Genomic DNA, 14554 nt, shown 5'->3' on the forward strand with positions numbered 1-14554 from the left:
GAGACCTTTGATGGCATGTCTTGTAGGGTATGCATGGGTGTACAAGCTGTGTCCTAGTAGTTTAAAAAACTGGTTGTTTCGCAAATGTTGAAATTGTAATATGGCTACTAATACTGGAAAAGCTGAATCAAAGTCCAAGTATACAGATTTGACGATATTCTTGCAGAAAAATGTAATGTGAATGTTAATGTCTCCTTCACGATTTGCCCAAATGTACCTGGGTGACTTTACACTAAATGTCATGCAGTTTGCTCATACTTCAAGTTATCCCTCTGAAACTTTGCACATACACTGCTGACATCTTGTGGACACCATCATGATGGCTAGATGTGGGACCTTTCTCTTGCATTTCAAAGAAGGTGGTAGAGAAGAAAATAAATGGTTGTTTTTTTCTTTGTATTTTCTTCTACCAGATCTATTGTGTTATATTCTCCTACATTGAATTCACATTCCCACAAACTTCAAAGTGTTTCCTTTCAAATGGTACCAAGAATGTGCATATCCTTGCTTCAGGGCCTGAGTTACAGGCAGTTAGATTTGGGTTTAACCTGTTAGGGCTAGGGGCAGTATTGACACGGCTGGATAAAAAACATACCTGATTTAATCTGGTTACTACTCCTGCCCAGTAACTAGAATATGCATATAATTATTTGCTTTGGATAGAAAACACTCCAAAGTTTCTAAAACTTTTTGAATGGTGTCTGTGAGTATAACAGAACTCAAATGGCAGGTCAAAACCTGAGAGATTCCTTTACAGGAAGTGGCCTGTCTGACCATTTATTGTCTTTCTTTGACATCTCATTCCATTACAAAGGATCTCTGCGGTAACGTGACACTTCCCACGGCTCCAATAGGCTCTCAGAGCCCGGGAAAAACATGAATGTCGTCATTCCAGCCCCAGGCTGAAACACATTATCGCCTTTCTCAAGTGGCCGATCAAGGGACTGTGGGCTTAGGCGCGTGCACTGGCCGCCCCCGTCTTTGTGTTTTTTCCTCTGTTTACCGAAAAGGAGATTCCCGGTCGGAATATTATCGCTTTTTTACGAGATAAATTGCATAAAAATTGATTTTAAACAGCGGTTGACATGCTTCGAAGTACGGTAATGGAATATTTAGAATTTTTTTTGTCACTAATTGCGCCATGCGCACGACCCTGATTTACCATTTCGGATAGTTTCTGGAACGCACGAACAAAACGCCGCTATTTGGATATAACGATGGATTATTTGGGACCAAACCAACATTTGTTATTGAAGTAGAAGTCCTGGGAGTGCATTCTGACGAAGACAACAAAGGTAATAACATTTTTGTTACAGTAAATCTGATTTTGGTGAAGGCTAAACTTGCCGGGTGTCTATATAGCTAGCCCGTGATGGCTGGGCTATGTACTTAGAATATTTCAAAATGTGCTTTCACCAAAAAGCTATTTTAAAATCGGACATATAGTGCATAGAGGAGTTCTGTATCTATAATTCTTAAAATAATTGTTATGCTTTTTGTGAACGTTTATCGTGAGTAATTTAGTCAATTGTTAGTAAATTCCCCGGAAGTTTGCGGGGGGTATGCTAGTTCTGAACGTCACATGCTAATGTAAAAAGCTGTTTTTTGATATAAATATGAACTTGATTGAACAAAACATGCATGTATTGTATAACATAATGTCCTAGGTTTGTCATCTGATGAAGATCATCAAAGGTTAGTGCTGCATTTAGCTGTCTTCTGGGTTTTTGTGACATTATATGCTAGCTTGAAAAATGGGTGTCTGATTATTTCTGGCTTGGTACTCTGCTGACATAATCTAATGTTTTAATTTCGTTGTAAAGCCTTTTTGAAATCGGACAGTGTGGTTAGATTAACCTCTTGGGGCTAGGTGGGACGCTAGCGTGCCACCCGTGGTGCACTCCATCAACAGCAGGTGCATTTCAAGAGCGGCAAATTTGAATCCAAATAAATGTCAAAATTCAAATTTTTCAAAAATACAACTATGTTACACCATTTGAAAGATAAACATCTCCTTAATCTAACCACGTTTTACGATTTCAAAAAGGTTTTACGGCGAAAGCATAAATTTAGAGTATGTTAGGACAGTACATTTACAAGAGTTGTGTGTAATGTTTTGTCAAGTCAAAGACAGGGTCACCAAAACCATAAAACCAGCTAAAATGATACACTAACCTTTTACAATCTCCATCAGATGACACTCCTAGGACATTATGTTAGACAATGCATGCATTTTTAGTTCTATCAAGTTGATATTTATATCCAAAAACAGCGTTTTACTATGGCATTGATGTTGAGGAAATCGTTTCCCTCCAATAACCGGCAGTCAAGTCAGCGTCACAAATTAAATAATTAAAATTAGAAAACATTGGTAAAATATTATATTGTCATTTAAAGAATTATAGATTTACATCTTTTGAACGCAATCAACTTGCCAGATTTAAAAATAACCTTACTGGGAAATCACACTTTGCAATAATCTGAGCACTGTGCCCAGAAAAATACGCGTTGCGATACAGACTAGACGTCATGTTGGGGAGATCTAAAATCGAAAATACTATGTAAATAATCCATTACCTTTGATTCTCTTCATCAGATGTCACTTCCAGGTATCACAGGTCCATAACGAATGTAGTTTTGTTCAAAAAAGCTCATCATTTATGTCCAAAAATCTCCGTCTCGTTAGCACATGATGTAAGCCAGCCGGACTTCTCGTCATGAACGAGGGGAAAAAAATATATTTCCGTTCGTTCAAACATGTCAAACGTTGTATAGCATAAATCATTAGGGCCTTTTTAACCAGAACATGAATAATATTCAAGGTGGACGAATGCATAGTCTTTTATAACGTATTGGAACGAGGGTACCCAACATGAAGTAGCGCGCCAGGTGTCTAATGGGACATCACCGTTCCATGGCTCTTGTTCGGTCAGATCTCCCTCCAGAAGACTCAAAACACTTTGTAAAGGCTGGTGACATCTAGTGGAAGCAATAGGAAGTGCCAAAATATTCCTAAACCCCTGTGTTTTTCAATGGGATAGGTTTAAAGTCAATACAACACATCAGGTATCCACTTCCTGTCAGAAAATGTCTCAGGGTTTTGCCTGCCAAATGAGTTCTGTTATACTCACAGACACCATTCAAACAGTTTTGGAAACTTTAGAGTGTTTTCTATCCATATATAATAAGTATATGCATATTCTAGTTACTGGGTAGGATTAGTAACCAGATTAAATCGGGTACATTTTTTTTATCCAGACGTGCAAATGCTGCCCCCTAGACCCAACAGTTTAACGAGACTCTTGTCTTTAAATAGCTGTAAAATAGTCATATGTTTGAGAAATTGAAGTAATAGGATTTTTAAGGTATTTGAAAATCGCGCCACTGGATTACACTGGCTGTTACGTAGGTGGGACGATTACGTCCCGCCTAGCCCATAGAGGTTAACATTTTAGGCGAAAAAAAAAAAAAAAGGGGTCTCTCTCTAAGAAGTTAAATCAATCTCTCCTCCACTTTGAGCCATGAGAGATTTACACACGGAGTATTAACCTCTATGGGCTAGGTGGGACGCTAGCGTCCCCCCCGTGGTGCACTCCATCAACAGCAGGTGCATTTCAAGAGCGGCAAATTTGAATCCAAATAAATGTCAAAATTCAAACTTTTCAAACATACAACTATTTTACACCCTTTGAAAGATAAACATCTCCTTAATCTAACCACGTTTTACAATTTCAAAAAGGTTTTACGGCGAAAGCATAAATTTAGAGTATGTTAGGACAGTACATTTACAAGAGTTGTGTGTAATGTTTTGTCAATTCAAAGACAGGGTCACCAAAACCATAAAACCAGCTAAAATGATGCACTAACCTTTTACAATCTCCATCAGATGACACTCCTAGGACATTATGTTAGACAATGCATGCATTTGTAGTTCTATCAAGTTCATATTTATATCCAAAAACAGCGTTTTACTATGGCATTGATGTTTAGGAAATCGTTTCCCTCCAATAACCGGCAGTCAAGTCAACACCACAAATTAAATAATTAAAATTAGAAAACATTGGTAAAATATTATATTGTCATTTAAAGAATTATAGATTTACATCTCTTGAACGCAATCAACTTGCCAGATTTAAAAATAACCTTACTGGGAAATCACACTTTGCAATAATCTGAGCACTGCGCCCAGAAAAATACGCGTTGCGATACAGACTAGACGTCATGTTGGGGAGATCTAAAATTGAAAATACTATGTATATAATCCATTACCTTTGATTCTCTTCATCAGATGTCACTTCCAGGTATCACAGGTCCATAACGAATGTAGTTTTGTTCAAAAAAGCTCATCATTTATGTCCAAAAATCTCTGTCTTGTTAGCACATGATCTAAGCCAGCCGGACTTCTCGTCATGAACGAGGGGAAAAAATATATTTACGTTCGTTCAAACATGTCAAACGTTGTATAGCATAAATCATTAGGGCCTTTTTAACCAGAACATGAATAATATTCAAGGTGGACGAATGCATACTCTTTTATAACGTATTGGAACGAGGGTACCCAACATGAACTCGCGCGCCAGGTGTCTAATGGGACATCATCGTTCCATGGCTCTTGTTCGGTCAGATCTCCCTCCAGAAGACTCAAAACACTTTGTAAAGGCTGGTGACATCTAGTGGAAGCAATAGGAAGTGCCAAAATATTCCTCAGCCCCTGTGTTTTTCAATGGGATAGGTTTAACCTCTATGGGCTAGGTGGGACGCTAGCGTGCCACCCGTGGTGCACTCCATCAACAGCAGGTGCATTTCAAGAGCGGCAAATTTGAATCCAAATAAATGTCAAAATTCAAATTTTTCAAACATACAACTATTTTACACCCTTTGAAAGATAAACATCTCCTTAATCTAACCACGTTTTACGATTTCAAAAAGGTTTTACGGCGAAAGCATAAATTTAGAGTATGTTAGGACAGTACATTTACAAGAGTTGTGTGTAATGTTTTGTCAAGTCAAAGACAGGGTCACCAAAACCATAAAACCAGCTAAAATGATGCACTAACCTTTTACAATCTCCATCAGATGACACTCCTAGGACATTATGTTAGACAATGCATGCATTTTTAGTTCTATCAAGTTCATATTTATATCCAAAAACAGCGTTTTACTATGGCATTGATGTTGAGGAAATCGTTTCCCTCCAATAACCGGCAGTGAAGTCAGCGTCACAAATTAAATAATTAAAATTAGAAAACATTGGTAAAATATTATATTGTCATTTAAAGAATTATAGATTTACATCTCTTGAACGCAATCAACTTGCCAGATTTAAAAATAACCTTACTGGGAAATCACACTTTGCAATAATCTGAGCACTGCGCCCAGAAAAATACGCGTTGCAATACAGACTAGACGTCATGTTGGGGAGATCTAAAATCGAAAATACTATGTAAATAATCCATTACCTTTGATTCTCTTCATCAGATGTCACTTCCAGGTATCACAGGTCCATAACGAATGTAGTTTTGTTCAAAAAAGCTCATCATTTATGTCCAAAAATCTCCGTCTTGTTAGCACATGATCTAAGCCAGCCGGACTTCTCGTCATGAACGAGGGGAAAAAATATATTTCCGTTCGTTCAAACATGTCAAACGTTGTATAGCATAAATCATTAGGGCCTTTTTAACCAGAACATGAATAATATTCAAGGTGGACGAATGCATACTCTTTTATAACGTATTGGAACGAGGGTACCCAACATGAACTCGCGCCAGGTGTCTAATGGGACATCATCGTTCCATGGCTCTTGTTCGGTCAGATCTCCCTCCAGAAGACTCAAAACACTTTGTAAAGGCTGGTGACATCTAGTGGAAGCAATAGGAAGTGCCAAAATATTCCTCAGCCCCTGTGTTTTTCAATGGGATAGGTTTAAAGTCAATACAACACATCAGCTATCCACTTCCTGTCAGAAAATGTCTCAGGGTTTTGCCTGCCAAATGAGTTCTGTTATACTCACAGACACCATTCAAACAGTTTTAGAAACTTTAGAGTGTTTTCTATCCATATATAATAAGTATATGCATATTCTAGTTACTGGGTAGGATTAGTAACCAGATTAAATCGGGTACATTTTTTATGTACCCCCCCCCCCCCCCCTTAACCTGTTAGGGCTAGGGGGCAGCATTTGCACGTCTGGATAAAAAAAATGTTATTACAGCGAGTAAAATCACTGCAAAACTTAACAAAGAGCTGCAGTTAGTTTCAGAATCGGTGGCAAGGTATAAGTTAGTCCTAAATATTTCAAGAACTAAAAGCATTGTATTTTGGACAACTCATTCACTAAACCCTAAACCCCAATAAGATATTGGAATAAATTATGTGGAAATTGAGCAAGTTGAGGTGACTAAACTGATTGGTGTAACCGTGATTTGTTAACTGTCACGGTCGAAACATGTTGATACAACAGTAGCTAAGTTGTGGAGAAGTCTGTCCATAATAAAGCGTTGCTCTGCTTTTTAAATAACACTATCAACAAGACAGGACCTACAGGCCCTAGTTTTGTCACACCTGGACTACTGTGGTCAGGTGCCATAAAAAAGGACTTCGGAAAATTACAATTGGCTCTAAACAGGGCAGCATTGCTGGCCCTTAAATGTACACAGGGAGCTAACATTAAGTCTGCCTTGAATTCCAAATAAATCATTGACAGTGTCAACAGCAAAGCACCCCCACACCATCACACCTCGTCCTCTATGCTTCATGGTGGGAACCACATATGTAGAGATCATCCGTGCACTTACTCTGCATCTCACAAAGACACAGCCGTTGGAACCAAATATCTCAAATTTGGACTCATCAGACCAAAGGACATATTTCCACTGGTCTAATATCCATTGCTTATGTTTCTTGGCCCAAACAAGTCTCTTCTTCTTATTGGTATCATTTAGTAGTGGTTTCTTTGCAGAAATTTGACAATGAAGGCCTGATTCATGCAGTCTCCTCTGAACAGTTGATGTTGAGATGTCTGTTACTTGAACTCTGTGAAGCATTTATTTGGGCTGCAATTTCTGAGGATGGTTAACTCGAATGAACTTATCCTCTGCAGCAGAGGTAATTCTGGGCCTTCTTTCCTGTGGCGGTCCTCATGAGAGCCAGTTTCATCATAGCGCTTGATGGTTTTTGCGACTGCACTTGAAGAAACTTTAAAAGTTCTTGAAAATTTCCAGATTGACTGACCATCATGTCTTAAAGTAATGATGGACTGTTGTCTCTCTTTGCTTATTTGAGCTGTTCTTGCCATAATATGGACTTGGTATTTTACCAAATAGGGCTATCTTCTGTATACTAAACCTACCTTATCATAACACAAACTGATAGGCTCAACCGCATTAAGAATGAAAGAAATTCCACAAATTAACTTTTAACAAGGCACACCTGTTAATTGAAATGCATTCCAGGTGACTACCTCATGAAGTTGGTTTTGAGATTGCCAAGAGTTTGCAATGCTGTCATCAAGGCAGAGAGTGGCTACTTTGAAGAATTTAAAACATTAACTATATTTACATTTGTTTAACACTTTTTTGGTTACTACATATGTCACTTCATAATGTTGATGTATTCACTATTATTGTACAATGTAGAAAATAGTAAAATAAAGAAAAACCCTGTAATGAGTCGGTGTGTCCAAACTTTTGACTGGCATCATTAGCGAGGCAGGTAAAAACTATCATACGTGGGAGGATTAAATTACAGGAAACATAGCACTTCGAATAGAAGTGTGTCACAAAGGAAGCAATACCTCACAATGATGGGGTGCAAAGAACTGAACCAAATAGAGTGTGATAATTACATTTACATGTAAGTCATTTAGCAGACGCTCTTATCCAGAGCGACTTACAAATTGGTGCATTCACCTTATGATATCCAGTGGAACAACCACTTTACAATAGTGCATCTAAATCTTTTAAGGGGGGGGAGGGGGGTTAGAAGGATTACTTTATCCTATCCTAGGTATTCCTTAAAGAGGTGGGGTTTCAGGTGTCTCCGGAAGGTGGTGATTGACTCCGCTGTCCTGGCGTCGTGAGGGAGCTTGTTCCACCATTGGGGTGCCTGAGCAGCGAACAGTTTTGACTGGGCTGAGCGGGAACTGTGCTTCCTCAGAGGTAGGGGGCCAGCAGGCCAGAGGTGGATGAACGCAGTGCCCTTGTTTGGGTGTAGGGCCTGTTTGCAACTGCATATGGGGACAAAGATCATACTTTTTGGCGAAATGTCCTCTGGTCTGATGAAACAAAAATAGAAACTTTTAAACTCGGACAAAACAGAGATGCTTGTTCTAGGTCCCAAGAAACAAAGAGATCTTCTGTTGAATCTGACAATTAATCTGGATGGTTGTACAGTCGTCTCAAATAAAACTGTGAAGGACCTCGGCGTTACTCTGGACCCTGATCTCTCTTTTGAAGAACATATCAAGACTGTTTCAAGGACAGCTTTTTTCCATCTACGTAACATTGCAAAAATCAGAAACTTTCTGTCCAAAAATGACGCAGAAAAATGAATCCATGCTTTTGTTACTTCTAGGCTGGACTACTGCAATGCTCTACTTTCCGGCTACCCGGATAAAGCACTAAACAAACTTCAGTTAGTGCTAAATACGGCTGCTAGAATCCTAACTAGAACCAAAAAATTTGATCATATTACTCCAGTGCTAGCCTCCCTACACTGGCTTCCTGTTAAGGCAAGGGATGATTTCAAGGTTTTACTGCTAACCTACAAAGCATTACATGGGCTTGCTCCTACCTATCTTTCCGATTTGGTCCTGCCGTACATACCTACACGTACGCTACGGTCACAAGACGCAGGCCTCCTAATTGTCCCTAGAATTTCTAAGCAAACGGCTGGAGGTAGGGCTTTCTCCTATAGAGCTCCATTTTTATGGAATGGTTTGCCTACCAATGTGAGAGACGCAGACTCAGTCTCAACCTTTAAGTCTTTACTGAAGACTCATCTCTTCAGTAGGTCCTATGATTAAGTATAGTCTGGCCCAGGAGTGTGAAGGTGAACGGAAAGGCTGGAGCAACGAACCGCCCTTGCTGTCTCTGCCTTGCCGGTTCCCCTCTTTCCACTGGGATTCTCTGCCTCTAACCCTTTTACAGGGGCTGAGTCACTGGCTTACTGGTTTTCTTCCATGCCGTCCATGGGAGGGGTGCGTCACTTGAGTGGGTTGAGTCACTGACGTGGTCTTCCTCTCTTGGGTTGTGCCATGGCGGAGATCGTTGTGGGCTATACTCGGCCTTGTCTTAGGACGGTAAGTTGGTGGTTGGAGACATCCCTCTAGTGGTGTGGGGGCTGTGCTTTGGCAAAGTGGGTGGGGTTATATCCTGCCTGTTTGGCCCTGTCCGGGGGTATCATCGGATGGGGCCACAGTGTCTTCTGATCCCTCCTGTCTCAGCCTCCAGTATTTATGCTGCAGTAGTTTATGTGTCGGGGGGCTAGGGTCAGTCTGTTACATCTGGAGTATTTCTCTTGTCTTATCCGGTGTCCTGTGTGAATTTAAATATGCTCTCTCTAATTCTCTCTTTCTCTCTTTCTCTCGGAGGACCTGAGCCCTAGGACCATGCCTCAGGACTACCTGGTATGATGACTCCTTGCTGTCCCCAGTCCACCTGGCCGTGCTGCTGCTCCAGCTTCAACTGTTCTGCCTGCGGCTATGGAACCCTGACCTGTTCACCGGACGTGCTTGTTGCACCCTCGACAACTACTATGATTATTATTATTTGACCATGCTGGTCATTTATGAACATTTTAACATCTTGACCATGTTCTGTTATAATATCCACCCTGCACAGCCAGAAGAGGACTGGCCACCCCTCATAGCCTGGTTCCTCTCTAGGTTTCTTCCTAGGTTTTTGGCCTTTCTAGGGAGTTTTTCCTAGGGAGTTTTTCCTAGCCACCATGCTTCTTTCACATGCTTTGCTTGCTGTTTGGGGTTTTAGGCTGGGTTTCTGTACAGCACTTTGAGATATCAGCTGATGTACGAAGGGCTATATAAATACATTTGATTTGAAATGTTTGGGCATAATGGCCGTAGCACATCATCCCAACTGTGAATCACGGGCGTGACAGCATCATGTTGTGGGGGTGATTTGCTGCAGGAGGGACTGGTGCACTTCACAAAATGGATGGCATCATGAGGAAAGGAAAATTATGTGGATATATTGAAGCATCATATCAAGACATCAGTCAGGAATTTAAAGCTTGGTCGCAAATGGGTCTTCCAAATGGACAATTTCCCCAAGTATACTTCCAAAGTTGTGGCAAAATGGCTTAAGGACATCAAAGTCAAGGTATTGGAGTGGCCATCACAAAGCCCTGACCTCAATCATATAGACAATTTGTGGGCAGAACTTAAAATGTGTGTGCAAGCAAGGAGGCCTACAAACATGACTCAGTTACACCAGCTCTGTCAGGAGGAATGGGCCAAAATTCACCGAACTTATTATGGGAAGCTTGTGGAAGGCTACCTGAAACATTTACCTAAGTTAAACAATTTAAAGGCAATGCTACCAAATACCAATTGAGTGCATGTGAACTTCTGACCCACTGGGAATGTGATTAAAGAAATAAAAGCTGAAATAAATTATTCTCTCTACTATTATTCTGACTTTTCACATTCTTAAAATAAAGTGGTGATCCTAGCTGACCTAAGACGGGGCATTTCTACTAGGATTAAATGTCAGGAATTTAAATGTATTTGGCTAAGGTGTATGTAAACTTTCGACTTCAACTGTATATATGAAGGGATGTGTGAAGATTTATCTTATACCCACAGCATTTGATGAGTGTGAGTGAGCATGTTTGTTTGCATGTGTGTAGTGTACATGCATCACATTCTTTGTGTGGTAGCTGTATCTGATTTTGTTCCACTGTTGCAGGAATGTGTGAGTGCATACGTGCTAGTCTAAGAGTGTGTGTGTGTGTTTCTTTCTCTTTTTTGTTTGTTTGTGTGTGTGAGAATGTATGTATGTGTCTCTCTCTCAATGAAGTTATTTCAATTGGACTTTATTGGCATGGGAAATCTTTCTCTCTACTGTGCCTTGAGGAAGGTAACTTGCTGTAGAAATTCTTGTTGATTTAATAATGTATTGGATCAGCGGAGCAATGCAGTTTGTCAACCTTTGTGCCGCTGGCCTGCACTTCACTCAGTTGTGCATTCGTTTTCCCTTCTCCAGAGAACTTATACGGTACTCCCAAGCCCCCAGCTGAGCCCAGTCCAGCGGCCCCTCCACTGAATGTGAGTGAGGTGCTGCTTCCCGGAGCCCGGCCCAACATCCAGGGCAAGAGGAACCAGTCGGTCAGAAACATGCAGCAGCAAGCCAGCCTGGAGCCGCCCGAGGAAGAGGAGGAAAGCAGCCCCCCCATGGTCAATGGGAATGGGGTGGCCATCACACCAGGTGAGCGGGCGTGCAGGGTTGGTGTGTGTATGGGGAGGGGAGCGGGGTCAAGTTGTGTGTGGCCCTGCGCAGGATCAGTCTCTGGGATCACTTTCTGTATGGAATAATGTCTCTAGCCCTTTCAAATTGTATAACTGGGTTCTGTCCAAAAAACACGCCTTGACCCTAGTCCTATTCTTAATTTCACGAAATACATAAACACACACACACACACACTAGGGTTTAATAGCGGGAACCAGGTTACCGAGATTTCCCTCCCAAACACACTCCCGTTTACCGGGATAAATAACTGCGAGAAACCGTTATATTATAAACAATGATTTATATGAACAGCATGACATTAAATGTAATATGCAGTAGCTAAATCTGGCTTCACGGCCTTGTCTGCTCTGCTATTATAAGGGCATAAGGCGAGACCCATATGCAGACACAGGAGGCAGACGGTTGAGCTCCAATATTTATTATAACACAAGGGGTAGGCAAAAGGCATGCAAGGTACAGACGAGAGTTCAGTAACCAGGTCCGAGTCCAAACAGTACAAGGTGTTAGGCATGCTCGAGGTCAGGGCAGGAAGAATGGTCAAGCAGGCGGGTTAGGTGTCAGGACAGGCAAGGGTCAAATCCAGGAGGACTAGGAAAAATAGGAGCTAGGAGATAAACGCTGGTTGGCAAACAAGACGAACTGGCACAGAGAGACAGAAAACACAGGGATAAATACACCGGGGGGATGATGAGCGACACCTGGAGGGGGTGGAGACAAGCACAAGGACAGGTGAAACAGATCAGGGCGTGACAGCTATCAGCATTATCAATCATTAATGCTTAGTTTGTGTCTGAGTGTGTGCGCTGTTGTAATAGCCGATCGCATTTACTATATATTGTTTATGCATATTGTTTATGCTGAAACTGTACACGCAAACTTGAAATGCTCCCGAGTGGTGCAGTGGTCATCTCAGTGCTAGAGGTGTCACTACGGACCCTGGTTTTATTCCAGGCTGTATCACAACCAACCGTGATTAGGAGTTGCATAGGGCGGTGCGCAATTGGCCCAGTGTCATCTGGGTTAGGGTTTGACCGGGGTAGGCCGTCATTGTGAATAAGAATTTGTTCTTAACTGACTTGCTTAGTTTACTATAAATAAATAAAATTGAAATGTTAGTTGGCCAACAGTAACAAACTTGGCTTCAACTTTTGAGTTACAGGTAGGTAGGGTAGGCCAACCTACTTTTATTAATTTAAAAAATGTTGGCTGTGTAGCAGAGCTTCACTAAAACAAATGCCACCGAGGCAGAATGGGGGGAGAGTTGGCAGCAACACGTCATAGAACGATGCAGTCTTACCTTAAGCCGACGCATCACTGGATGAAATGAGCAGAAATTACTGCGAGCAACGGATTCTCCTACCATGCCATTGCAAACAGCATTGTGCTATACACTTTCTACCATATCTGCCAGACTGTTCCACCACATGCTGCAGTACAATTTCATCTTGAGCTCTTCCTTCCTGCTCTTCCTTCATGATTCTGTTCATTGGTTTCATATGCTTTAGAACGACACTTCCAGGTTACCCAGGAGAAAAGTTTATTTATTCTCAGGATGGAACATTTTGTAAAATACCAGGTAAATATGAAACCTTAATACACACACTCTCTCACATGTATACAAACATGTGCGCAAACACACATGCCTGTGTGTGTACAAGCGCATGTACACACACACACACACACAAACATGCGCACACAAACAGAGTCACAGCCGAGCCAACAAAGGGCCTATGTCCCTCAGGAGAGTGAGATGGAAAGAGAGAGAAACAGGAAGAGGGCATAGCTGCAGCACCCCTGATAAATCTCAATAAAAATAATTACTGTATAAATAAATAAATACTCGTCAGCAACCCCACCCCAAATCATCTTCCCGCGGCCAGGAGACGAGAAGAATAAAAAGGGGTGTCAGAAAATGAGAGAGATGTAGAGAGACAGATGAAGACTTCAGGAGTCAAAGACTGAATGAGTCAGAGAGAGAGGTGGAGGAGGGGCTAAAAGAAGGGGAGCAACCGAGGAGGGAGATAGGGAAGGACAGAGAGAGGGAGGCAGATGGAGAGACAGGGGGAGAGAAAGGGAGAGGGATAGATGGAGGAAGAGAGCTGTGTTACGTATTAATGGAAACCAGGACAGAGAGCAGTAGAAGGTCCACACATCCAGGCTGTATCACAACCGGCTGTGATTGGGAATCCCATAGGGCGGCTCACAATTGGCCCAGCGCCATCTGGGTTTGGCCGGTGTAGGCCGTCATTGTAAATAAGAATTTGTTCTTAAACCTGTTGGGGCTAGGGGACAGTATTTTCATGGCCGGAAAAAAAAGTACCCGATTTAAACTGGTTACTACTCGGGCCCAGGAACTAGAATATGCATATTATTAGTAGATGTGGATAGAAAACACTCTAACGTTTCTAAAACTGTTTGAATGGTGTCTGTGTATAACAGAACTCATATGGCAGGCCAAAACCTGAGAAGATTCCATGCAGGAAGTGCCCTGTCTGACAATTTGTTGTCCTTCTGTTGCATCTCTCTCGAAATTACAGCATCTGTGCTGTTACGTGACACTTTCTTAGGCTTCCATTGGCTCTCTAAAGCCTTTAGAAAGCAGAATGACGCGTCTCTTGTCTCTGGGCAAAGTACAGCAGCAGAGTTTGTAAGTGGCCTGCCTGGGGACAGTGACACTGGCGTTCACAAGACTTCGCCATTTTTTTCTTTCTCTCTTTAAATGAATACAACGTTGTCCGGTTGGAATATTATCGCTATTTTATGAGAAAAATAGCATAAAAATTGATTTTAAACAGCGTTTGACATGCTTCTAAGTATGGTAATGGAATATTTTTACATTTTTTGTCACGAAATGCGCTCGCGCGTTACCCTTCGGATAGTGACCTGAACGCACGAACAAAACGGAGGTATTTGGATATAACTATGCATTATTTGGAACCAAAACAACATTTATTGTTGAAGTAGAAGTCCTGGGAGTGCATTCTGACGAAAAACAGCAAAGGTAATCCAATTTTTCTAATAGGGTGGGTGTCAAATTAGCTAGCCGTGATGGCTGAGCTATGTACTCA

At 41.4% G+C, this 14554-nt stretch overlaps 1 protein-coding gene across 1 annotated transcript in view; it reads left to right on the forward strand.

Annotated features, from left to right (window-relative positions):
• LOC106591140 (membrane-associated guanylate kinase, WW and PDZ domain-containing protein 2) overlaps positions 1–14554 on the forward strand; it is a 430776-nt gene that overhangs the window by 82707 nt on the left and 333515 nt on the right. Inside the window, 1 exon segment of the mRNA XM_045688044.1 lies at positions 11223–11444. Within this exon segment, the coding sequence (XP_045544000.1) occupies positions 11223–11444 (222 nt within the window).

The sequence above is a fragment of the Salmo salar genome, chromosome ssa10 (genome assembly GCF_905237065.1).
Source record: "Salmo salar chromosome ssa10, Ssal_v3.1, whole genome shotgun sequence".
NCBI lineage: Eukaryota > Metazoa > Chordata > Actinopteri > Salmoniformes > Salmonidae > Salmo > Salmo salar.